The sequence below is a fragment of the Natator depressus genome, chromosome 2 (genome assembly GCF_965152275.1).
Source record: "Natator depressus isolate rNatDep1 chromosome 2, rNatDep2.hap1, whole genome shotgun sequence".
Classification (NCBI taxonomy): Eukaryota; Metazoa; Chordata; order Testudines; family Cheloniidae; genus Natator; species Natator depressus.
In genome coordinates, this window is record NC_134235.1 from 110,212,453 (window position 1) to 110,238,140 (window position 25,688).

Below are 25,688 nucleotides of genomic sequence, written 5' to 3' on the forward strand. Positions count from 1 at the left end.
GAGTTCTACTTGGGGTGGGGAGCTTTAGTTTGCAGATGAGGGAGCCTGATGAGGGGATGTGCTGAATCAGTGCATTCTGTGGTGACACTGGACATGACCCCTTCCCTCTTCCTGGCCTGCTCCATATCCTTTCTGGTCTGGATTGGCCCCTTAGGAGCCTAATATATTAAGAACTCTAACTCTTAAAAAAATTGAACAAATTATTAATGTATTGATTCCTACAATGTGTAAGGGGTTGGACCTCTGCTTTAAAAGGGGAACCTCATTCCTGATATAGGGAACAATCCTATTTTTATTTGCATTACAGTGACACCTACAGCCCCAACCCCGAGTTCATGGCTCCATTTTGCTTAGTACGGAAAATGCATAGTAAGACAGTCACTGTCCCAAAAAGCTTAAAATCTACATGGACAAATTAGAATCCCATTTTACAGATAGGGAACCGAGGCACTGAGAGACTAAAGGTGGGATTCACAAAGGTATTTAGACACCTAACTGCCACTGATTTCAGTGGGAGTTAGGGGACTCAGTACCTTGGTGAAGTACCTCAGTATGCCAAGGGCCAGATTTTTAAAGGTATTTAGGCATCTAAAGATGGAGATAGGCATCTAGAATTTCCAAAAGCACCTCGGCGTTGAAATGTATGGGTGTTAGGCACCTAGATGCTTTTGAAATTCCCACTAGACACTTATCTGCATATTTAGACACCAAAATTCCTTTACAAATCTAACTCTAAATGACTTGCCCAAGGTCACACAGAAAGTTTGTGCCAGGCCCAGGAACTGAACCCTCATCTCCGGAGACCCAGTCCAGTTCCTTAATCGCAAAAGGCCATCCTTCCTTTCAACCCAACCGAACTCACACGGATTTCAGTGAGGCAGGATTTGGCCTCACAGGTGCAATGATTACTCAGCTCAGTTTGCCATTATCTTGCCTCTCACAATAACTCTCTGACAGCATCCCACCTGATGATAATAGCAGTAATAGCCCTGGGGTGTCTAGAAAAGTATGGTTTCCTTCATCAAGCTCTGACAGGAAGAAAAAATGCCATTGATCTTGGATGCAGGGAGTGAACAGATGAGCCTGCACCCTCATCACTTAACGGTACATCTACACAGCAAAGAAAAAGCGACAGCTGGCCCGAGCCATCTGACTTGGGCTTGCAGGGCTTGGGCTGCAGGGCTGTTTCATTGCTGTGTAACCTTCTGGGCTCAGAAACAGACCTGCAGTCAGCCATGGATTTTAGTTTGCTGTGTAGACATAACCTTTAGATGCCAATTAGTTTCCCAGGGAAAGATGACTGAGGTAATTAGATAATCAGGCTGGTGGGGATAGAGAGCCAATGAGCCCATCATCCCAAATCTGATAAAAAGGCACAGGAAGGAAGGGGGATGGGGGGAGGACAGGGAGGGCTAGTTAAGCCCTCAAGTCCTGATGAGAGGGTCAAAAGCACAGAAGATACTGTAAACGGACTGTTGCACAGGGACTCTTCTGATATTGGTGGGAACTCAAAATAAATGGCACTGTGAATGTATAGCTAGTGGGAGTGTAGGCAGTTTCTATGGGGCAAGATGTCAGGAGCGAAGGCACTCCCTGTTATACTCTGATTAACCATCATCACCAAAACACGGGCTCAGCTCTCTTCAGCTTTTCTTCACCAGACAACACTCAGACATCTAGTTCTGCTGGACCCTCCCCCTGAATCCAGGATTTAGAGGAGCTTGTTTACCACAACTCTATTTTCCGCGTAGTTTTTCCCTAACATGCAAAATGTGAGGAGGCAAGCTCCTAACACTCTGCTGCCATTAAGGATGAGTTGTTGCCTTGGGGAATGTTTTTCTCTCATTACTGAAGCCTAACGATGAATGGTAGAATTGCAGACCTCAGAGGTAATTAGGAAGAAATGATTTCACATTAAAGAACTAAAATAAAATCTTTGAGCAAAGCCCAGAATCACTGCCTGGCTATCCCTAAATGATTCTGAGATAGTGAGAGAATGAAAATCCTGAGAACTGGGTCCAGAACAATCATTCAGTCACGATCGGCAGGGGCTACCTTGCAGCCAGTCTGTGGCTGAATAAAGCCTGCGCACCCCCAGTGGGATTGGTTAAATAATAAATCATTTCAAAAAGCTGTCTCTGTCCTCATAGTAGAAAACTTTCAGTAAACAAAAATGATCTCTTTTGGCTGTTTCCTGCAGGCCTTTTAAAGAGCCTTTGTGCATTTAAAAACATTGAGCAATTCATGGGTTGGTTGGTTGAAGACATGTAGTACAGTACAACTGCAATTACTCTATCACTGAATAATGTGTGTGTGGCCATGGCAGTGATTCAGAGGGATATTTAGCATTTTCCCCACATTACAACCAACTGACTTTGTCTCTCAAAGTTCAGATTTAGAACCTGAAACGAAAAACCTGCTGATGTGAGAATTGGTCGATCAGTATAACTAGTGTTGTGTTAGGAATAGAGGTCACAGTTACAGTCCTTGCTGCATCTGTCAACACCATGGCATGGAGTACGGAAGGCATGATGTTACTGAAGGTGCCAGCAAGCCATCCTCTGAATGGCATGTTCAACAATTGCTGGTCTACTTTTACAGGCATGAACGATGCCATGGTCCCTTATAGAAATATTTGCCAAATTTTATTGTTAAAAATAAATTCTTTTGGACAGCTTTCTACCAAGAAGTACTGTCTCTGCCAATGGGATAATAACATCTCCTCTGAACACATCATCCTCTATAAGGATCTGTCAACCTGAAAAATGCAGCTGACTTAAATAATTTGATTGTCTTTTATTGCATTACATTTAACATTGAAGCAAATTTCAGACAAGTCAAATTATCTGAAGGCGACTTGACTATCCAAATAGCCATGGTGCTTGCTGTTCTGCAAACATTGCAGATTTACAGTACTTTAATACTTATGACATTTCTGCCAGCCTTATGGTCAAATCATATCTGAATTGATGACATAATTTCCCCTCCACCTTTTCCCTGCCAGCCCAGTTCTCTTTCCTCTTCGCTCCATTTCATCTGTCCGCCCTTCCCTCTTTCTCCCCTGTGTGTGCACACACACTCCCTCACACACGTAGGCAATCAGAACTTGATTTGAACAGGTCGTAAAATCCCACAACAGAGACGTGACATTTCAGAATTGTATGGTGATCTTTTACTTCCATGGGAATTCAATGGATAAGCGGATTCCTCTGTTCCTAGGCAATGTTTTTCAGCACAGTCAAGGCAGACACAGCATAGGTAGGGTGAGTGTTCAGAAGAGATTATCTTCCCGAATAAAACTGTGGGAGACCACCATCTGTCAAGTCCGCTACTCAATAACAGATTTGACGTGTGATTTTTACCACAATACTGCCAAACCACAAATACTTCATTCTTATTTTTTAATAATCTGTGGGATTGTATTGTGTCACACCTGTTTTTATTGATATATTATGCGGAATGCGTTTCAATAGACTACTCTCATACATCATATTTGTCCTGTGATACATGCAGTGTATTATCTGCATTGCCTGAAATCAGATTTTCCAGTGGCGGTGGTATAGACAGTGTGTTGCAGAATGAATAAATTTAGGAATATAGAACAAAATATAGTGCAGAGCACTATCCTCTTATGCCTTTCTGCGGAGCATGTTACTGAAGTATGTGCTGGTTAACACTGTATTAGGGCCTGGCTACACTCGAAACTTCAAAGTTTTTTCACACCCCCGAGCGAGAAAGTTGCAGCGCTGTAAAGGGCCAGCGCAGCCGTAGTCTTATTTGCACTGCAGATCTCAACACACTATCTAGGTGCCCCTTACTCAGATATGTGAGGATAGGGGGCAGATCACAAAAATGCATATGTGTTGGAAAGAGACTCCTTTGTTTGTTTGTTTTTTAACTGAATCCTTTTAATTCTTAAATGTGTGGATGGAGACAGGATGGGAGTCATGGTTCCCCTGTGCTACTTTGGATGGGTTTCAAAGGACATTTTGAGCATGGCAATGCTTAGACATAGCTTTGCAAATAATGGTGTGTGGCAGGGGCACAGCACATGCTCTGAGTATTGCTGCAGAAGGGAGGGCAATTTACATCTGCTCCCTGCAGGCCTAACGGGCACCTGGCCAAAATGCCTAGAGCATATGCACATTGTCTGGAAGATGGTGTGGCACTCCTCTGGCCTGCCCTCCTGAGGGCAACATTTGCATATACCACACAGTGCTGCAACACCAGTACTCTGAGGATGATGTTGTGACAGAAAGAGCTGATATGTAACGATGTTATGCACACGGAGATGTAACCATTCCATTAACATTGTATGTGAGCTGGTCGGGAAGGGGAAGTTATGGTATACTGGGTTAGTAGATTATCCTGTATTGATCTATCTTAACATGGGACTGTTGGAACAGCAAACAGGACGTTGTGGTGTGACTCCATCTGGATCATGGTGTAATGGCTAGAGGCCTGAGAGCTGAGCGGGGGTGCACTCAAAGAAACCAGGAGGGGCCAGAGGTGCAGTTCAACCAGTAACTGTGGACAACTGTAAGGTCCCAATTTTGCTTAAATTACCATATTCCGGCCTAACGTCACTTACATTGCACACCTCTGCCTTATTGTGCAGCCGGGGGCGTTGAGGAGGCACCAGAAAACATAAACAATAGGAGGTGTAGGTGAGCAGGTGAGCATACCTAATAAAGAAGTTTCCAAACACAAACTTTGAAATATACAGTTTTAAAAAAAGATTTGTTTAAAGTGCCCCATCCTCAACTGGTGTAATCCAGCATAGCTCCATGGGAGTCAATGGAAATATGATGACGTACAGCAGCCAAGGAACTGGTCTACAGTGTTCAACTCCTACCCGCATCTCATGAGTGTTACAAACTGAAGGACAGTATCTTGTTTCACTACTAGAAACCAACGTATCGGAACAGCTCCTTCTAATTTGGCCACAGGGAGGATTCCATATAGCCACTTGCTGGCATTGCTGCTTCTGAATTGATGGGTATTAGCGCATGGTCCCATGGCCAATGCATGTGACTGGGATTCTAGAGACCTGGGTTTTCTTCCTACTTTGTCACAGACTCATTTTGTGGTCTTGGGTAAGTCACTTTACTTCTCTGAACCTCAGTTTCTTGATCTGTAAAATGGGGATAACGATACTTACTACTCGTGTGAAGCACTACAAACATGTTGAGTGTTGTTATTATGGACCGTGAAGATCCTGCGTTGCATTGTGCTGATGCTAAGATTCAAAGAGCCTACTGTAGGCCAAATTCTGCTGTGGAATATGCTCTGCAGCCCTATTTACTGCTGCGGCATCACTGGGGTGCAAATCAGGCTAGAACTGGTTCAGCTGGTGAACTTTGATAATTTATTAAATGTGCTGTGGTATCTGGCTATGGGTTGGCAGACACAATAATAGAGTCATAAGCATTTTCTGAGAACAATTTGAGATTTAAATACAATATGAACAGACACTTCTGAGTCAGTGGAATTACACAGGGATGAATTTGGCCCTGTGCAGTAGGTCAAAGATCGAAATCTTAGCATGCCTGCCCATAAGCTTCTTTTTTAAATAACACTCTCTTTTTAGATCTAATTTCTGATCTTCCGAATACTGCAGCTAATGTTCTCTCCTTAACTAAGCATAGAGAAGAATGCACATAAATACTGAAGTGTCCTAATCAGCGTTCTAGTGAAAACAAATTGATCCTGTTCATTGCTGACAATGGTAACTATCTGCTAAAGTTTTTATTCTGTATTTTATATTTCTTCTGCAAATAATGTATGTAATTTAATTGACTGGTTATTTCAAACCTTTGGGACCCATTGCTGGAATGGTACAAATTCCTCAGAAATATTATTAAACTTACCAACTGCAATCATAGTCTGCATCTCAGTTCTTCCCCAAGGACTATAAATCCTGTACGCCTTCAATTTTGCTTGCAATTTGGATCATTATGTGACAACAAAGGATGGATGCAATAATGAGGTTTTGAAATGTTATTTACACAACAGAAAAAAAATGGACTTGAGTTTTCTGAAAATTATTCTGCAAGCCATGGAAATGGCACATTTTTGCACACCAAACTTGAGACATTTCCATCCAAATAAATGTAATATCTATCAGCCTACAGGCTAGCCATAGATAGCCTGGATTTATACTCTGATATTTTGTATTTAGACATAAGACACATTCTAGGTTTTTACTACTGAGACCTGTAACCCTGTCTAGTTTTGCAGCATTTGTGACCTATCGTATTTGCAGCCTGGCTAAGGAAGTATTTTTCTCCCCAAGTTTCTTAACTCTACTTCTAACTCTACTCAGCAGAGGGAGATGCAAAACTCTAAATTCCAATTGTCACAGAGCCTGATTCACCACTATGTTATTCCTATTGTGATTCCATTAACTTCAAAGAAGTTACACTGGTATAAAACTGGAGTAATGCAGTGATGAATCAGGTCCTGTATTTTTCTCAGCTCAGATATTTTATCATTCTAAACTTTTAGGATTTTCACTCTCTAACCCATGGCTACATCAGAAGACAATATCCAGTTTTGTACCTCCGACAGTAAAGGAGCACAAATAGCAAGATGAGTGCACTGGAGAAAAAGGCAGTGATGTTGTGAGAACATGAGGCCTAACTAAGAAATGCTCCAGTTATTGTCAAAATTGGTTTCCCTAGTTGAAAATCAAACTGCAGAAACACCTTGTTCCCACAGGGACATTAAATCAGTTGGAGCAGCGTTGTTTAATATATGTATTAATCATCTGGAAAGGGGAATGAGCAATAAGGTGGCAAAAGTTGCAGATGACACAAAGTTATTTACATTAGAGAAGTCCAGAGAGGAGTGTAAAAGTTCAGAAGGGCCTAACCAATCTAGGTGAATGGGCAACATGATGGCAAATGAAGTTGAATATCAACAAATGCAAAGTAATGCACATTGGGGAGGGAAAAATCAAACCCCTCAGATACCTTACAGGGTTCTAAATTAACTGTATCAACTAAGAAAAAGGATCTGGGTGCCACTCTGGACATCTCATTGAAGACCTCAACTCAGTGTGCACCTGCAGTCAAAAAAGAAGTTATGATGAATAAGGAGTAGGATGGAGAATAATATGGAAAATATTATAATACCATGATATAATTCAATGGTGCAGCTTCATCTGGAATACTGCTCACAGTATTGCTCACCCATCACAACCAAGATATGGCAGAATTAGAGGGATTTCAGAGAAAGGTGTAAAAAATGATTAGGGGCATAAAGAGATTGAAAAGACTGGAATTGTTTACCTTACAAAGGAGATGAGTAAGAGGGGACATGGGACAAGTATATAAATAATGAATGATAGAGAGAAGGTACATTAGAAGCGTCTATTCTCCCTGTCTGATAACACAACAAGACAACATTCATTAAAATTGAAAGGTGGCAAATGCCAAACCAATAAAAGGAAATATTTTTTCACACAGCATGTGATTAATCTGTGGAACTCATGGCCATAGGATGTTGTTGAGGCCAAAAACATAGCAACATTCAAAAAGTGATTGGACATTATATATAAAAACAGCTTATTCAAAGTTGTAATGATTAATATACATTCTGGAGAGATATTAAACCACATACTTCAGGGCTTAAGACAATCTCTAACTAATAGGGATTATAAGGATACCTAATGTGGGGAGGCAAATAATTTTACAGCTGCTTACTGCAAGGTTGCATGTACCTTTCTCTGAAGCATTTGGTGTGGACCACTGTCAGAAACAGGATACTGAATTAGGTGAGCCTTGGTCAGATTCAACATGGCATCCTATGTTCCTATATGCAAGTTAAGAGTCACCCGGTAGAAATAATCTGACCTGTACCAATAACACAGGGTTCACTGAGGGAAACTCCCGAGTACTGTATGTGATAAAGCAGATGTTGCATATAGATACACACTTCTCCTTCTCTTCCTGACACTTCTATTTTTAGCTCACTATCAATTTGGATCTTTTTGTGCAAATACACTAAGCCAAGCTACTAAGCAAGCTGTAGAGTTGAAAATTTTAGTTCATAAAGCATTATTACTGCCTACTCCTGCATAATACTGGTGCCAGACCCCACAGGCTAGTTGGAGTATTAGATTTAACATAGAAAGCATAGGTAAAAAGTATACAGGAAAGCACTCGAACATCTTACATATTTCGCAAGGAATGCTAACTATTCTGAATGCAACTAATTGCTGAGAGGAAGAGAGGTAATAAATTCTATCCTTCATGTTTATCAATCACCTCTCTACCCTAGCCCACATCTATCATGGCAAAAATAAGATCATGTGGAAAGGAATAACATTAGAAAGATGAATGAGTCTTCAAAAGGAGAAACCCGGCCCAAGCCTGACCCACCCAAATCAGGTTGTGTGTGATAGGTATGGAGTGTTGCTGGATAGGAATATATTTAGCTGCTCCAAAGGTAACTCAGTCAGGAGGGGGCTTCATGTCAGTCATTTAGTAGCACCAATGGTTTCACAAAAGAGTACATAAAGAGGGTTCCACATGCTACAGCCCAGAATGTCCCCAAAGCTACACCTTTTCATTGGGAAGTAGAAAATGAGCACCAATGCAGAAAGCACATTTCCATGGGCCCTTCTGTAGCAAAGGACGCCTGAGGGTGAGATAGGGCTGTGTATGGGAAATTATACTGAAGCAGAGGCAAAGCCTAGAGCTGTTGGTTTTCTTCAGCCCGTTGGGTGACATCTCACATGTAGAGCATTGCGAATAGATGACCTTAAATCTCCATAGCCCAAGGATAAAAGTTGTATCTTGCAGTCCACTCTCCCAACAACCCATTGCTTGACGGTAAACATTAGAAAAGTGTTTGGATCTTACCTTGTTAGCTTTGTTCCAATCTGCTGCCTCAGTTCAAGTCTCTCCTCATCCGTCTGCTTTGGGAGGATGTTCTTTTCCTCCAGCTCTCGTTTGGAGGGCCTGTTGCTAAGTTTGATTGCTAAAGAATCCTGCCTGCAGATTTTCATTGCCAGAGAACCTATGGAAGAAAAGAGAGGTCTTGCCAAAGGGGATGTCAACATTATACCATATCATACAGCAGGCCAAGCAGTACCCGTCAGGAGAGGATAAGCAGAGTGAACTAAGTTAGATTCTAGTCTACACTACAGTGGCACAGTTATGCCGCTGCAGCTGCACTGTTGCAGTGCTGTAGTGTAGATGCTTCTTACATTGACGGAAGGGGTTTTTCCATCAAGGTAATTAAACCGCCACCTCAAGAGGCAGTAGCTAAATTGACAAAATAATTATTCCACTGATCAAGCTGCATCTACAGTGGGGGTTAGATTGACCTAAATATGTCGCACAGAGTGTGACATTTTTCATAGCCCTGAGTGACGTAACTAGGTCAATCTAATTTTTAGGGGTAGCCTTAGATCGAATTTTTTCCAGATTTACACCAGTTTATTAGCTTCAGTGGAGTCACTTTTAATTCACAGTAACTCCTCACTTAATTTGGTAGTTATGTTCCTGAAAAATGCTACTTTAAGTGAAACGATGTTAAGCGAATCCAATTTCCCCATAAGAATTAATGTAAATAGGGGAGTTAGGTTCCAGGGAAATATTTTTTGCCAGACAAAACACATTTTATACATATACAGTATAAGTTTTAAATAATTGTAAACAAACAATTTAATACTGTACTCACCAATGATTACTGTGAAGCTTGGTTGAGGCAGGGGTGTAGTGGGGTTGGGGTGCGGGGGCTTGCTCTGCTCCACCCACCCAGTTCTCCTGATGGGGAGTGGGGTCAGGGTGCGGGGGCTTGCCCCATTCTGCCCACCCAGCATTCCAGCCGGGGAGCGGGTGAGCCCCCGACCCCACTCCCTGGCAGGAGCGCCGGTCAGGTGGGCAGAGTGGGGCGAGCCAAAAAATCTTATAACAGAACATTGTGCAAGTTTAAATGAGTATGTTCTCTAATAGATCAGCGACCTAATAATGAAATAATGTTAACCAGGATGACTTTAAGTGAGGAGTTACTGTATATCATTACAGTGAAGGACAGAATTTGGTCCAACAGGTAAAGAGAATAAGATGCAGATGTAACAATTGTGGGGGTGTTTTTTAATAATGATTAATATTGTATCTGGATCTGCCACTAGTGTGGGGTTTCTGTGCCATATAACAGAATGGATATTTCACCCTCAGCGTCTGACTGGGTAGCAGGGCCTGTCCACCTAGAGAAAGATGGAGGAGGTCTTTTCTCATACTCACTTCACAGCTTACACTTAAGGTTCACAAAGAGACAATGCCAGAGCATGTATCCTTACTGAGTCAAGCCTGCTGTCCTTGGGCAGCACCCAGACCAGCTTGAACAGTGAGAATCAGAATAGGTACGTATACACTGCAGCTGGGAGTGTCTCTCCCAGCCCAGGTGGACAGCCTTGTGCTAGCTCTGCTTGAGCTAGCATGCTAAAAATGGCAGCGTGGCGCTGTGGCACTAGTGGCGGCTGGGGCTAACTACTCATGTCCCTCTGGGTCTGAGCTTGGCTGGCCAGTCTGAGCTGCCACCCATTCTGCAACATCCACACTGCTATTTTTACTGTGCTAGCTCGAGGAGAGCAAGTGCGAGTCTGTCTGTGTGGGCTGCAGTGGCACCAGTTTGGGGAGGGGGGGGGGGAAGGCTGGAGGGGAATGAACATCTCTCTCCAAGGTTTTTGCACTTGCTCAAAGTTGCATAGGTTGTGGAGCCGCAGGGCCCATGGCCTGACCACTTTTAAGCAGTGATCCCATTCTAAATCAGTATGGCTGTTGCTGGCGCGGTCCAGAGCATACGACTCAATACTACTCAAATTTGGCCTGGCTGCGGCGGGGTGGCCAGCCCAATCGGTATTGTGACTGGCACATGCAAAGTCTGTTCAGATACAGCAGAGTGCAGGGGAGTCTGCAGACAACTTGACTCTTGTCGGAACCAGCTCATGCAGTATGAGGGAGGGAAGCTCACCAGCTGAGGGAGACCTGGGGTTCCTGCAGGAGGAGGGCGGGCATGAAGAGAGACTGGAATAGGGTCCTTTGCCGGGGGGGTTGGATAGAGGGACCGGAATTTGCACCTTCCAGGAAATATCTGAATTGGTGCCACTGACAGGCTGGGAGGCATGCTCCCAACTGCAGTCGACACACTAACTGAGAGAACCAGATTGAGAGTCTCACAGACACAGGAGGATCAGGGCTTTGAGAGGTGGCTCTGTTCTGTTCTTGTCATTTAAGAGGAAAGTCTATCTAACTTAGTCTGTAGTGAAGCATAAGATTAGATGACATTAAATATGCAAGTAGGATGTTCGTTATTTTAAAATCTTGTGTCTTTAATTCTTTGTTCTAAGTGCTCAGTAAAAATGCTTTGTTTTAAGAAGGCTGTTGGTCAATATTGTCGGTCACATGATCCTGAAGGGAGGAAATGCAGGTCCTTGAAACCCATTCAGACCTTCAGGGTGATATGCAGTTGCTGTACACAGGGTAGCGGACCCACGTTCTAGGCAAAGAGTGGAAGAATTGTGAGATTTCACCTAGAGAGAGCTATGGACTAGAGGCCAAATACTGGAGGGGGGTGCACTCAGAGAGCAACCAGAAAGGGGGAAGAGATGCAGCTAACCCCGCAACCGTAGGTCTCAAATTTAACGTAGAGTTGTTATTTGTGGGCCTGATTCTCCGCTGCCTTGCACCGTGTGGAGTGGGAGTAAAATGATACCAAATGAGATACCATTTGTACAGATGTAAATTACACTACATTGTGCAGGGTAGTGGAGAATGAGGTTCATGTTTTTACTAGTAATTACACTTTGTATTGTAGCTTAGGCTTTTGGAGTCTGATTCTGAACTCATTTATACTGGTGTAATCCAGGAGTGACTCCAAAGAAGTCAGCAGGGTTACATTGGTGTAAGAGCGCTGTAAGCAAGGTCACATTCAGGCCCTTGATTTTTAAATCAGTAAGGACTAAATTAAGAAAAATGCGAGCACAGCATAGAGAGAGCTGAATACTGCCCACAGTACTCAAGTATTCAATGAGTTCAGTAAGTACGTGAGCAGAATTGGCCCTGCCCCCCGTGGATACTGATCCTAACAAAAAACAGTGTACCTGTGTTATTTTGTTCTTAGAGAACATGCTGAGCTTTCTCTATGTGTATAATCCACACTGTATGAGGTACAAACCAGAAATGCCAGTCAGTGCTGGAAGGATCTATTTCAAAAACTACCCCTTGTCCATTAAGGGTGATATTTAAAATAAAGAGCAGATGTCCAGCAATAATTTAGGGGTGAATCCTGAAGTCCTTCCTCGTTTTTTATCCAATACTTACCTGGACAAAAGTTCCAGGGCAAAATACTCACACTGACTTAAATGGGAGTTTTTCCTAAATGAGGATTGAATAAAACCTGAGTCAAGATCTCCAGATCTGGCCCTACTTTAGTATTGTTTCAAAACTGCTCAGTACTGGGCTCATTCTGATCGTATTTAAGTCGTTGGTAAAACTCCCACTGCCTTCTTGACTTGATGCCGACACGTTTTAAAAAAAAAACCTGTATGTAAATATTCTGACATGACTTTGTACTTATTAAGTATAAAACACCTGATTGTCCTCTCACAATCACTGATTTTATGCTGCTGTTACTCTGTTGTAGTCAATGGAGTTTATTCTAATTTAGGTCAGTGAAGTGACAAGAAAATCCAGCCCAAGATATCCAGTTTGCTTGTGTTTTCCTTGTGCTTTGAGGATAAATTAAAAAAAAAACACCACCAATAAAAGGGGAGAGGGAAGGATGAGTCTTACTTGTAAATAATGAGCTATCATCATCTTCATCTTCCTCGTCATCCTCTTCCTCTCTTGAGTAAAGGCAGGAAGAATCTTCATAGTCAGATTCATGAGGCACATTTTCTTTATCGTCATCGCATTCGATCACAACGGTTGGCACTTGTCTCATGTCGGAAAGGCCTCCAGGTCCTGTTTTCGTGACACTGTCACCTGGGTGTAAACCAGAGCTATCGGAAAAGAAGAATTAAAAAGAGAAATTAAGAAAATTAGAGAAAATTGCTTAGCAGGAGTCAGGGCTGCTTCTCTGAAGTCAGAGCACAAGGGCCTTTTTATACTGCAGACATTTTTTTTAAGAGGGGAAGATGGAAGGATTATAGTTACCAACAAGAATGGGTTAAAACATGGTAAACAGGAGAAATTAAGTTACATTGGTTAGTATGGAATTAAAGGATAATTCCAATTTAAAAACTTGCATAACCAGAACTGAGAAAAGACCTATTATTAAGGTTGCCTGACACCTCCTAATATATGACCCTGTTTTCAGTTGCTTATAATGTTGCCAAATGTTAATCATCTGGACTAAACTTTCCATGCTTGGTGTCTGCCTGAGGCTGAATTTCTTTGGAAAATGTTGGTGAAATTGGTTCTGTTGTTTCTGAGAATGAGTTTAGGGAAAAACATGACGGTTTGCTCATGTTAAAAAATTCTGCTGACCTTTGCACTGAAAAGCTATAGAGCCCCAACATTTTGGAGCACATGTTGAAAAATTGGCAGGAGCTGTGGCCTGTGTGTCAGGGATGTGCCTTTTGCTATCTCTGTAAAAATCCACATAAACTGGGACAAGTTATAGGAGGGAGTTTGGGACCAGCTGGACAAGGAAACTGGGACTAGGGACCAGTGTGGGGAGGACCCAAGATTCCTGAGTCTCACCATTCCTCTGCTGTCAGCAAATATCTGTGAAATTCACTGGCATAGTGCATGTCTCAGCCCCCTCTAGGGTTGGTCCTCATGAAGAATGACAACCTGCTACTGCTATCAGTTACTCAGTTGCATTGGCAGAAGCCTGTGCAGTGTGTCTAAAGGTACCAATCCCACTGATGACTCATGTGGGCATCAATATGATGCCACATGATTGAATTTTTGTTTTTCCAGTTTGCTTTCTAAAACGCCTAGGAAATTACACAGAAAAAACTATATTAAAAAGAACATTATTAAGGTTGCAAAGTTAAGCACGTCAGCCATTCAAAAAGGCCAGAATCAAGTTTGAATGAGTAATCTTAATCTGGCCCCTGGGGCATACACATGATACAATCTGTAATTACATGATCACATACTATTTTTTTCACAGGACCCCTGCCTCACTCAGTGCACAGGATGGACCTGCTCTGGGAATGTGCCAGGGTTGTGTATAAAGGAGGCTGTTGTCCCTGTGACAAATGAAGCAGAAGATGGAAGGTGTGTAGAGAATGAGGTATGGAGGGAAAGGAGGGTCTCATGGTTAAGGCAGTTGAATGCTGCCCTGAAGAACTAGATTCTATCTTGCCTCGGACAGAGATTCCTATGTGACATTGGGCAAGTCCCTTAAACTTTTCACAGGTGGTTACTAATTGTATGTTTCTCATTTTCTGGGTCCGCAACTTGAGACCTCAGGGTCTGGTTTGTAGAAGTGTTGAGCACTCACAGCTGTAAGTCAATGGGAGCTGTACTTTGAATATATCAAATGATATTTAAGGCCAAATACTCTGAAAAATCAGGTCCTAGGAGTCTCAAATTGGGCCCCCAAAATTAGTGAAAACTTTTGGCTTTAATTTCTGTGTCTCAGGCCCCCATCATAAAATGCGGCTAGGACCACTTCCTAATCTCACAAGGGTTTTTTTTTTGGACTATTCATAGATCATTTAATCTGATCTCCTGCATAACACAGGCCATAGGATTTCTAGGAATTAATTTTTGATTGAACTAGTGCATATTCTTAGCAAAACATCCAATCTTGATTTCAAAATTACTAGTGAATCTAACAAAAAACTGTTGTAAAGTTAATTACCCTGACTGTTAAAACTTTCCATCTATTTCTCGTCTGAATTTGTCTAGGATCAACTTCCAGCCGTAGGATCTTGTAGTACCTTTGTCAGCTAGACTTAAGAGCCCGTTATCAAAGTTTTGATCCAAAAGTACATACTTACAGACCGTGATCAAGTAACCTTATCTTTGTTAAATTAAACAGATTGAGAGCCTGAAGTCTATCACTATAAGGCATGTTTTCCAATCCTTTAATCATTCTTGTGCTCCTCTCTGAACGCTTTCCAATTTATCAACATCCTTCTTCAACTGTGGACACCAGAACTGGACAGAGTATTCCAGTAGTGGTCAACCAGTGTCAAATACAGAGGTAATATAATCTCCTTGCTCCTCCTCAATATTCCTATTTATACATCCAAGGTGTTAGGATTCTGGGCGCAGGTAGGCAGGACTAGTGGCAGGAGCTTGAGATCCCAGAACTGAAGCTAGGGTCAGAGCCAGTATCAGGGACAAGTCAAGCTGAGGGTCAGAGCCACTGTCAGGAATCAGGCTGATGGTCAATACCACATATCAAGGTTCATTTTGAGTTTCCAGGGGGTAAACTAGGAGTCAGAATCCAAGTCAGAGCCAAGGTCAGTACCAGGCATTCAGGAACAGAGAAGCAGGGTGGTCATGGCAGGTAGCTAGGGATCTGCCTTGTTGCCTGGATTCTTCCTGGTACGCCCCCTGGGCTTCTATAGGGACAAGAAGACAATCAGGGCTTGCTAAGACCACTGTCAGTCAGATCACTCGAGGTGAACCTTGTCGTGGCATTGAACCTCTGTAGACTATGAGTTGCAGGGAGTGGCCTGGTTACAGCTGCTGTCAAGCAGCAATGTGGGGATTCAGCTGCTTGGTAGCCCTACTGGCCTGGTTCAACTCCTGCTGATCCTTACAGAAGGATCACATTACCTCTCAATTGATTAATGTTTGTGAAGCACTCGATATTACAGGGATAAGCACCATAAGAAAAACCTGGAGAAATTAATAATTCTGTCTTCAGAGCAGAGTTTGAACAGGGTCCAGTAAACAATTGCTAGGGTCACACATTGAACAATGAGAAAACAAAATATTGAACAGCTACTCATTAAGTGAGCACCCTCCATCCTGTGCACCTAATGAGGCAGGGCTCCTGTGGACAAAACAGTATGCGATCATGCATTTAAAAGCTCAAGGGGAAAGAATGAAGGTTGCATATACAATCTTATTTCTGAGTGCATGACTTAACCTTAATAATATTCTTTTAACATGGGTTTCTGTGTGTAATATACATACATCTCTCTCAAATTCAAGGATTGTCACTCTGAAGCCTAGGATGACATATTCAAACAGCTGCAAGCATGGTTGAGACCTCTTTTTGTTTAGAATATCACAAGGTTCAATCATCTCTAGGATACTCAGTCTGTGACTGTCCAATTTTTAAGTTCTCAGCAATTTTGACTGTACTAATTACACCTGTGCAGCATCCAGCTACAGCAAGGCATATATCTACACCATGCTAAAAGTCCTAGAGCACTGTGATATCAAAGGGTTACTCAGCCCATAGGCACTGACTTCTACTGGCGCCGGTAGGTGCTCGACTCCCCTCTGCCCCTAGCCCCGTCCCGACTGCCCCACCTCCTCCCACCCCCATTCCAACCCCTTCCCCAAATCCCTGCCCTGGCCCCACCTCCTCTCCTGAGCGTGCCATGTTCCCGCTCCCTCCCGGAGCTTGCTACAGCTGTTTGGTGGCAGCAAGCGCTGGGAGATAGGCAGAGGAGTGGGGACGTGGCACGCTCAGAGAAGGAGGCGGAGGAGGTGGTGAGGTGAGGCAGAGAGGGGAGCTTGGCTGCCGGTGGGTGCAGAGCACCCACTAATTTTTCCCCGTGGGTGCTCCAGCCCCGGAGCACCAACGGAGTCGGCGCCTATGACTCAGCCAATTACCACTCTTACTCTACAGCTAATTTGCATGCAACACTTTCATTAGTTGTATGAAGGAGACTGCACAGATAGTGGATTAACTGGCCAAACTGCCACACCTATGTGACAGCATGGGCTTCCAACTCTCCCCTGCCCCGAGAAACTTTAAATCCTTGGGAAATATAAATACAGCATAGGAATCTTTACCGAGCGAGGGGAGATTAATTAAACCATTCCAAGCTTGCCAAATAACTTGGACGAACAGATGGTTTTATAAGTTCTTTCATTATTTTGGTATTTTACATCATCTCTCCAGGAAGAAGGTAAATTGAAGCGAAATGTAAGTCCTGAGATTTTTTTCTTCACCTCATTTACAATAGAACAGTACAAAAGATGAATGGGGATACATTATCTGCAGATGAGCTGTGTCTCAGATGAAATATACGACCAAGGTTGTGTTTAATTTGTGAATGTCAGGCAAGGGGTCCTCCAGGAATCAAAAAGAAATGGAAATGTGCATTAGAGCTGTCTGTCTACAAACTGACTTGGGAGCGCCTGTGGTCATTTTCTATTTTTAGCAAGATCCCAAATGGGATACACCAAGACACATGAATTGTCTGTGCAACAGCCCAAAAAGCCAGACACTGAAGAGCAATTTGCTTTTACTCTCTAAACATTCAGTCCTATTGCTGCTGCCATATAGTATCTTAGGTTATGAGCTCATCACTTCCCACAACCTAATAGGTTCAAACCCGGTTGTTATTACTACTGTTTAGCTCTCTTCACATGTAGATCTCAAAGCACTTCATAAGGGAACGTAAGTATCAATGCAGGTACATTTTTACAGACAGGGAAACTGAAAACGGGAGAGCTGAAGTCCAATGTCACATCGCAGGTGAAGCGCAGAGCCAGGAAAGGAACCGAAATTTCCTACCTCCCAGCCATGTGCCCTATTCACCAGACCATATTGCCTCCCTCTACTAGGATCAGAGACTGTCAGAAAAAATCCTGGGTGTTGCAGTGGTGCTGGTGATTCAGTAGTAGGTGCTCTTCTTTCAGAAACAATAATTGTATGAAATCAGGAGGCACTGTGCTGTTGGAGATGCTGCTCTTTGGATGAGAAGTAAATCTGAGTTCTTGACCTTGCAATTGTTAAAATTCTCATGCTCCTTTCCACATGAATATGGACATGAATCCAGCCGTCCTGGCCACATTCCATTTGAGGCAACTATCAGATTTGGGTATGATCCTGCAAAGCAACTGCTACTCCTTTAGAGAGTCTAGGATGTGCAGAACCACAGTAGATACTCCACAGCACCCTGGAGGACTGGGCCCTTTAACTATTTAAATCACCTTCCACTACGTCAGTTGGAGATGTTATCTTAATGTTCTGCCCTAACCTTTTGTGTGGTGTTGATGAGGACCATTAAACAGTTGCCAAGTTTCACCCCAGAAATGACTGCATTTTCAAGGGGGGTGAACTGTTATCCCATAAAGTGTTTTGGGATTCTTAGGGATAAAAGGCCTTAGATACTATAAGTGAGTGATACCATTTGTTATCATTATGTTAGACGTCAAAGAGATCATTTGGTAATTGCAGCTTATATTGCATATATTTACTGACTGGACATATCAAAGAAAGGAATTTATTTGCCTAGAGATATTCTACATTTTGTAGCACAAAGTATTAAACATTCATGAAGAATTGGGTTGTGAATTTTTCTATTAGATTTCAATGAATTTTACATTATACTATTTTTATCCAAGAAGTAATTTTGGGATGCATCAGCTGAATTCTTCTAAGGATATATAAATGCATTACAGTCTTTAAAAACTTTCAATTAACTTTTATTTTATTGATATGCTTTAATAATTTAAATTCAATTAACTTCTTTTAAAAAAATCTCTCTTTTTCTGATTATCTGTTTTTCTGTGTAACTCTTCAGTGGCAGATATACGAAATCCCGAAGACTCAGATCTAATACCTTAGAGATGAGAAAGCTCAGCATAATGCTGTTCTGTAAAAAAACAGTGAACGCTAGGCAGTAAAATCATTCAGCTCAGTTTAAAAACAGCACTGTCAGGCACAGTACAAGTTCACCAAGTAACAGAAGAGGTGGGAGGGTAGCTCAATCTTCATGCCCATTCAGTCTGCCTCTACCTCTCTGCTGGAGTTACCAACCAGGTGCTAATTGTGACAGAGTATTTGGGGGGGGGGGGGAGAGAAGGGGGGCTGGGGCTATTCATTCCTGAGGTCCTGTGTACATTTCAACAATTTAGGTTACCATACAGCAGTTAGATGGTAATAGCAAGTTTCAATCCCTATCACACTGAGGCTTGATTTGAACTGGTGTCCTAGTAGTGGAAGATTCTCCATCTCTTTACAACTTCCCTCAGTCATGCAGTCCACCAAGAATACCACTTGCCATTTTAAGCCCTATTTTTTCCTGCTATTTTATGTACTTCCTGATTTCTGTTCCACACTATTAATTTCACTCGCTAAGTCAGATGACAAGGTGTTGTGCACTTTTGCCCTACCTGCAGTACTACAGTTTACTTATGAAAAACAATCAAGGGCACAAGTAATTCTACTGTGATAGATTTCCTCTTTGTTGGTCGGAAATATGCCCTGTCACGTGGTCTACGACAAAATTATTTGTAAAGGCTGTTGGGCTAGTAGTAGTATTACGTACTGAACAATTACACTACTAAATCTTTCAGATCATCAGTTTTAAAAGCTGTTTCAGATTTTGTTGCTTTGGTTGTTTAGAGATCAAGACCATGGCTGTGTGGGCACTGGTTTCAAAAAAGAATTTGTCTTAATATGTAAATTACAGTGCTGCTATTAAGAAAAGATTTTCATGAGAAGTCAGAATTTAAGGATTACACAGACAACTACTGATATTCTTGTTACTCAAGGGTGTACTCTAAATAGAACAGGAGAAATCACTCCTGTAAAAATCTAGTGGGATAAAACATATCCCCACAAACTATCACCCATTCTTCTTTGATAACAGAATGAAGAGTTACCAGAAAAGATTCTATCAAAATGTTGCCAGATCAAGAGTATATTGTTTTGTTGCTTATCAATTAAAATAAAAATAGAAACACTTCAGATCACTGTATATTCATTAATATAATACTATACTGGGATGAGCATGGGATTAGCTATACATATTGAGAGCGTCTATCCTCAGGCCGTGAAGTTTAGACAAAAGTAGTTCTCTTGAAAAGTTTTATAGACTGAAATGCATTCGATAAGAACTACAAGACTTCTGGTAAGTAGGTCTAATATGATTTATTTTATAAATTTGAAGTCTGAGGGAACTGGACGTCTAAGGACAATTGGTTACAGAAACTTTCTGATACAGAGGTTTTCACTTTCTATCCCAGGGCAGGGCATTGGTAACTCGAATTACCCATCATTACCGTCTGTTAGCTGTTTAGTATCCTGTAAGAAATAAGGTCTGACCCCAGTTGCGAGTTTACAAGAGTATGCATCATGATTGACACTAACTGGCAGCCTCATTAGAGAGACTGATTGGGCGCATGGCTGGAGATTAGACTAGCATGTCACGCCAAGTAGCTGCCTCTCCAAATCAACGTTCAGGAACACAGGAAGGGCACAAACTATATGTCAGAAAAGCCATACTGAAGTCGGGGAAGAGAGGTACCCTGATAGCAAATCTACATCGTGGAACCCAAAATTTTCTTGAATTTTAAAGAAGTTGGCTGCATAAATTAGCCCTTTGTTTAAATTGTGACACGTTATCCTCATGTAGGAAAATTGCGGCCTGGCTCTTGTCCCACCGTTGCTACAAGAAGAGGGAGTGAGTGCAGATCCTTTATGAGAGTTAGGAATGTGTCACTTAAAATCATAACACCACTTGGCACTTACATAGTAATTTCCATTTTTAAAATGCTTTTAAAATATTGCCCTGTTAATGCTCACAACACTCTTGCGAGGCAGGTAAGTGTTATCACCCATTTTACAGAGAGGAAAACAGAGGCATAGAAGTTAAGTAACTTGATCAAGGTCACACACAAAAACGTGGTCCCTGGTTCCTACTCCATTATCAGGTAGTCCTCATTTTTCTTTGGCATGCTTCTAACTCATTGGCAAATCATTTCTAACTTCCTTTCACATAGCTCGTACCTTTTCCCTACCTTCAGATGTTGTTAGACAGTCAGCTCTCTGGAGACCTGGTCTTCTAAAGCAAAAAATCTATGTTGTTAAAAGAAGGGGATTGCGTGTTCTTTCTTTCCCTATTCTTGGCCACAGAAGCGGAGGTGGGTGAGGAGGGAATGGTTTAGGGGCGTGAGGTTTAAGAAAAGAATGCTGGAGAGTTTAGGGAGAAAATTACAGATGGGCTCAGGGATCAACCCACACCAGCTGAATTTACCAGAACGAGGAAATCTCACTGACTCAGGAAGAAAGCAAGAAGAAATAGGCCTTTTCTTTTAACAATTAAAAAAAAAGGCACCCTTTTGGCTGAAGAGGGCTGGTTATGGTTCACACTGGGGCTTGTCAGTATCCTCTTCCCTTATAAAAAAATACTATAGTATTCTTTAGTAATGCTTCACATCACTTAACAGTAGAACAACTGCAGTATCTGGAGTGATTATTTTAGAATACTTAAGTATTTAATTTTTGTAGATAATATCTGGGATCAGCTGAAATGGGTGCTACACCAAGTGATGTTAGGCACCCCCTTTTCTCATAATGTCATAGAGTTTAAGGCCAGAAGAGACTGCTAGATCAACTAGTCTGTCCTGCATGCAACAGGCCACCAACACCACAGGTTCACATTTGGTGTTTTTATGGGATCATTAAATTGGTGGCTCATAGTCATTGTGTGATTAACTGACACACCCAAGTTTTTCTCCTCTGTCATTTCCAGCTGATAGCAGAGATTTTTGTTGTTAGTCCCTGAGTGCATGACCTTACACTTTGTACTATTAAATTTCACCCCATTTCTATACTCCAGGCCTCTAGGTCATCCAAATCTTCCTGTATAATATTCTGATCCTCCTCTGTATGGATGATGCCTCCCAACTTTTTGTCATCAGCCAATTTAATTAGCACAGTCCTACTTTTTGTGCCAAGGTCACTAATTAAAATATTAAATACAATCAGTCCCAAGAGTGATCCTTGAAGAATGCCATTAGTAACCTCCCTCCAGCCCAGCAGTTCTCCTTTCAGCACAACCCACTGACCTCTCCCCTTTACACAGTTTCCTTACCCACCTGACGATTCCTGTACTAACCCCCATTTTACTAATAATTCCCCATGTAGTACCACGCCAAATGCTTTATTGAATTTTAGATAGATTTCATTCACTGCATGTCCTTTGTCTAAAAAATCAATTATTTTATCAAAGAAAGATCTACCTTTGATAATCCCCTGTTGGATTTTATCCCATTTTCATTTACCTCCAGTCTTTAATTATTCTTTCCTTCAAAACTTGTTCTAAAACCTTGCATACTATTGAGATCAGACAAACAGATCTGTAGTTGCCTGGACTACTTTTTTCCCCTTTCTTAAATACAGATAACTGTTTGCTATTCTCCAGTCATATGATAACTTGCTACCTGACTTGCAATTTCATGTGCCAGTTCTTTCAGTATTCTGGGTTGGAGATTATCTGTTCCCCCAGTTTGGGAGCATTAAACTCTTTGAGCTTTGTTTCTATTTTGAATGTGATCATTTCCGTTTTCATACACTCATTCGCATTAGCCATCCTGCCTTTGCCTCTATGTTCTACATTCTTCTCCACAGTTGCTGGCCTGGGAGCAGGGGCCCAGCAGCATGCTATTTTGGAAGCAGTGGATGTATTGTTTCTTGACTTTAGCAAAGCTTTTGACACGGTCTCCCACAGTATTCTTGTCAGCAAGTTAAAGAAGTATGGGCTGGATGAATGTACTATAAGGTGGGTAGAAAGTTGGCTAGATTGTCGGGCTCAACGGGTAGTGATCAATGGCTCCATGTCTAGTTGGCAGCCGGTGTCAAGTGGAGTGCCCCAGGGGTCGGTCCTGGGGCCGGTTTTGTTCAATATCTTCATAAATGATCTGGAGGATGGTGTGGATTGCACTCTCAGCAAATTTGAGGATGATACTAAACTGGGAGGAGTGGTAGATACGTTGGAGGGCAGAGATAGGATACAGAGGGACCTAGACAAATTGGAGGATTGGGCCAAAAGAAACCTGATGAGGTTCAATAAGGATAAGTGCAGGGTCCTGCACTTAGGACGGAAGAACCCAATGCACAGCTACAGACTAGGGACCGAATGGCTAGGCAGCAGTTCTGCAGAAAAGGACCTAGGGGTTACAGTGGACGAGAAGCTGGATATGAGTCAGCAGTGTGCCCTTGTTGCCAAGAAGGCCAATGGCATTTTGGGATGTATAAGAAGGGGCATAGCGAGCAGATCGAGGGACGTGATCGTTCCCCTCTATTCAACATTGGTGAGGCCTCATCTGGAGTACTGTGTCCAGTTTTGGGCCCCACACTACAAGAAGGATGTGGATAAATTGGAGAGAGTCCAGCGAAGGGCAACAAAAATGATTAGGGGTCTGGAACACATGACTTATGAGGAGAGGCTGAGGGAACTGGGATTGTTTAGTCTGCGGAAGAGAAGAATGAGGGGGGATTTGATAGCTGCTTTCAACTACCTGAGAGGTGGTTCCAGAGAGGATGGTTCTAGACTATTCTCAGTGGTAGAAGAGGACAGGACAAGGAGTAATGGTCTCAAGTTGCAGTGGGGGAGGTTTAGGTTGGATATTAGGAAAAACTTTTTCACTAGGAGGGTGGTGAAACACTGGAATGCGTTACCTAGGGAGGTGGTAGAATCTCCTTCCTTGGAAGTTTTTAAAGTCAGGCTTGACAAAGCCTTGGCTGGGATGATTTGATTGGGGATTGGTCCTGCTTTGAGCAGGGGGTTGGACTAGATGACCTCCTGAGGTCCCTTCCAACCCTGATATTCTATGATTCTATGATTCAGTAGAAAAGTTTAGGAACCAATCTCAGATTCTACATATTTGATAGACATGATCACACAGCAAAATTGTATATTGAAGAAAAAACAGATCTCAAATATAAGCAATTTACAAGGCTTTCAAGGCTTCTGAGCTGAAGTGTCTCATAACAAACACTGCAATGTGATATAATTTGGGTTTAAACCTGTTTTTTTGTACAATTAGGGAGAAAAGAAAGCATTACTGTCAAAATAATATCAGGAAAAGATACCACCTGGTGTACCTAATCCCCTCCCAAATCAAATCTATTCTGAAAACCTACACTAATCTCCTTGGAGACATTAGCACATTTGCTAAAAACAGATAGTCCCTTGGAAGCATAAATTTAAAAATTTTACAGCACATGTCGACTTTACAGACGGTTTGTCCGCATACATTATGAAACTACTGACTGCCTTTCCAGAAGAAACAGTCATCAACTCTTTTTTTCCTCGAGTACCATAAACATTACTGACTTACTGGACAATGAGTGTAACTGAAATACTTGATTCATTATTCCATGACTGAAATATCGATTGAGGCACAAAAAAACCAGTTAATCGACTGAAAAGAAACAATCAAAAATCTGTTCTATTAATGTGAGCTACGAGTCCCTTAAAGGTGAAATCAATACTAATCCCATTTTTAAAAAATATTCTCTTCTGCGATGGGAGACAACTGCTTCATTCTGGCAACTGGATTCTTGCTTGTTCAGTTTTAACAAGTAGCTCAGTTTCAGCTTCTGGTAAATGTTAAAAATTAACAAAAAGAAAAACCACCACAATCTTTACATCACCTCCTTTAAACCGATTAAACATACTTGTAAACACAGACTTGATGGAAGCTTAGAAACTGGAACATCCATTGCTGGGAAAAGGGGGGAACAGATGCCACTATGAAGTCATATGAAGAGAAATATCATTGGGTTTAGAATAATGAAGTGCAGCTTGCATGTACCAGGGCCAGATTGTGCAATTAACACCCAGACTTGTGCTAGGAATGGTGTGAAGCTGCACTGCTCTACAGGTGGAGACAATCCCTCTTGACATCCCCCAGCACTCAGGAGTGTGTACAGTACTTGGTATCTCAGGATGATGCAGCTAGTTCTGCAAGGTGCTCTTGCTAGGCTGTGCTGGCCTATGTGAAAGGTGGCAGGACTGTGGTCCCATCAAATCTTTACCCCTGTTATAATGACTTGTGCTCATAGCATGCTACCTCCTGCCTCACCACTGGAGCCCCTTATCTGTGGCAACAGGAACCTCCCACTACAAACTAGTCAACTTCACACCAGCTGAGGATTCCCTTACACTGGGAAAATCTACAGCGGCCCTTTCAGAGCAGCTACAAAGGTCTCTTTGTACTACTCTGGCAGTGCAAAGGGCTAGTAGCATGGGGCAGAATCTGGCCTCTTGTCTATTTAAATTGCACGTGTTTGGTTTTCTGTACAATTTCCTATTTTCCTATCACCTTATCAGTTTCAATAGAACTGTCCGTGGTGAACTGCCCAGCTACCTCCTTGTGTTTTCACTGTCCATTTACCTAATTCTCCTGTATATAAATTACAGCAATATTCAGATTACGCTAATTTATACTGGGGACTGGTCTGGCACCAACAAGGACTGCAGAGCCAAGCCTTAAGCCATATTTCCACTGCTCCTCTTGAGCTACTTTGAGCACTGATTTCTGGGCACCTGTATTTATTGATTTCTTCAGACTATAAGTATTCAGTGTAAAAATTCCTGTAGGGGACTATGTTCTGCACTACAGGGTGTACACACTGTTTCTCCAGGAAGAAGCTCCACATGTCATATAATTTGGTATTGGATCTACCCTCCCTGAGAGCCCCCACAAGGCTCCAGTTAATTCAGGTGTCCTGGTGAAAGCCTAAGGATTGCTGTTCAGAAGCCTGTGCTTTTGACCAGAGACAAGCTG

General features: G+C 42.2%; 1 protein-coding gene across 9 annotated transcripts in view; it reads right to left on the reverse strand.

Annotated features, from left to right (window-relative positions):
* The window catches only part of PHACTR1 (phosphatase and actin regulator 1), a 430,831-nt gene that overhangs the window by 50,844 nt on the left and 354,299 nt on the right, over positions 1-25,688 (reverse strand). For all 9 annotated transcript variants that reach the window (XM_074944870.1, XM_074944866.1, XM_074944872.1 and 6 more), the window contains 2 exons: positions 12,807-13,015; positions 8,868-9,024 (listed from right to left, as the gene is read on the reverse strand). In XM_074944870.1, coding sequence (XP_074800971.1) covers positions 8,868-9,024; positions 12,807-13,015 — 366 coding nt within the window. The remainder of the gene's footprint in view (positions 1-8,867; positions 9,025-12,806; positions 13,016-25,688) is intronic.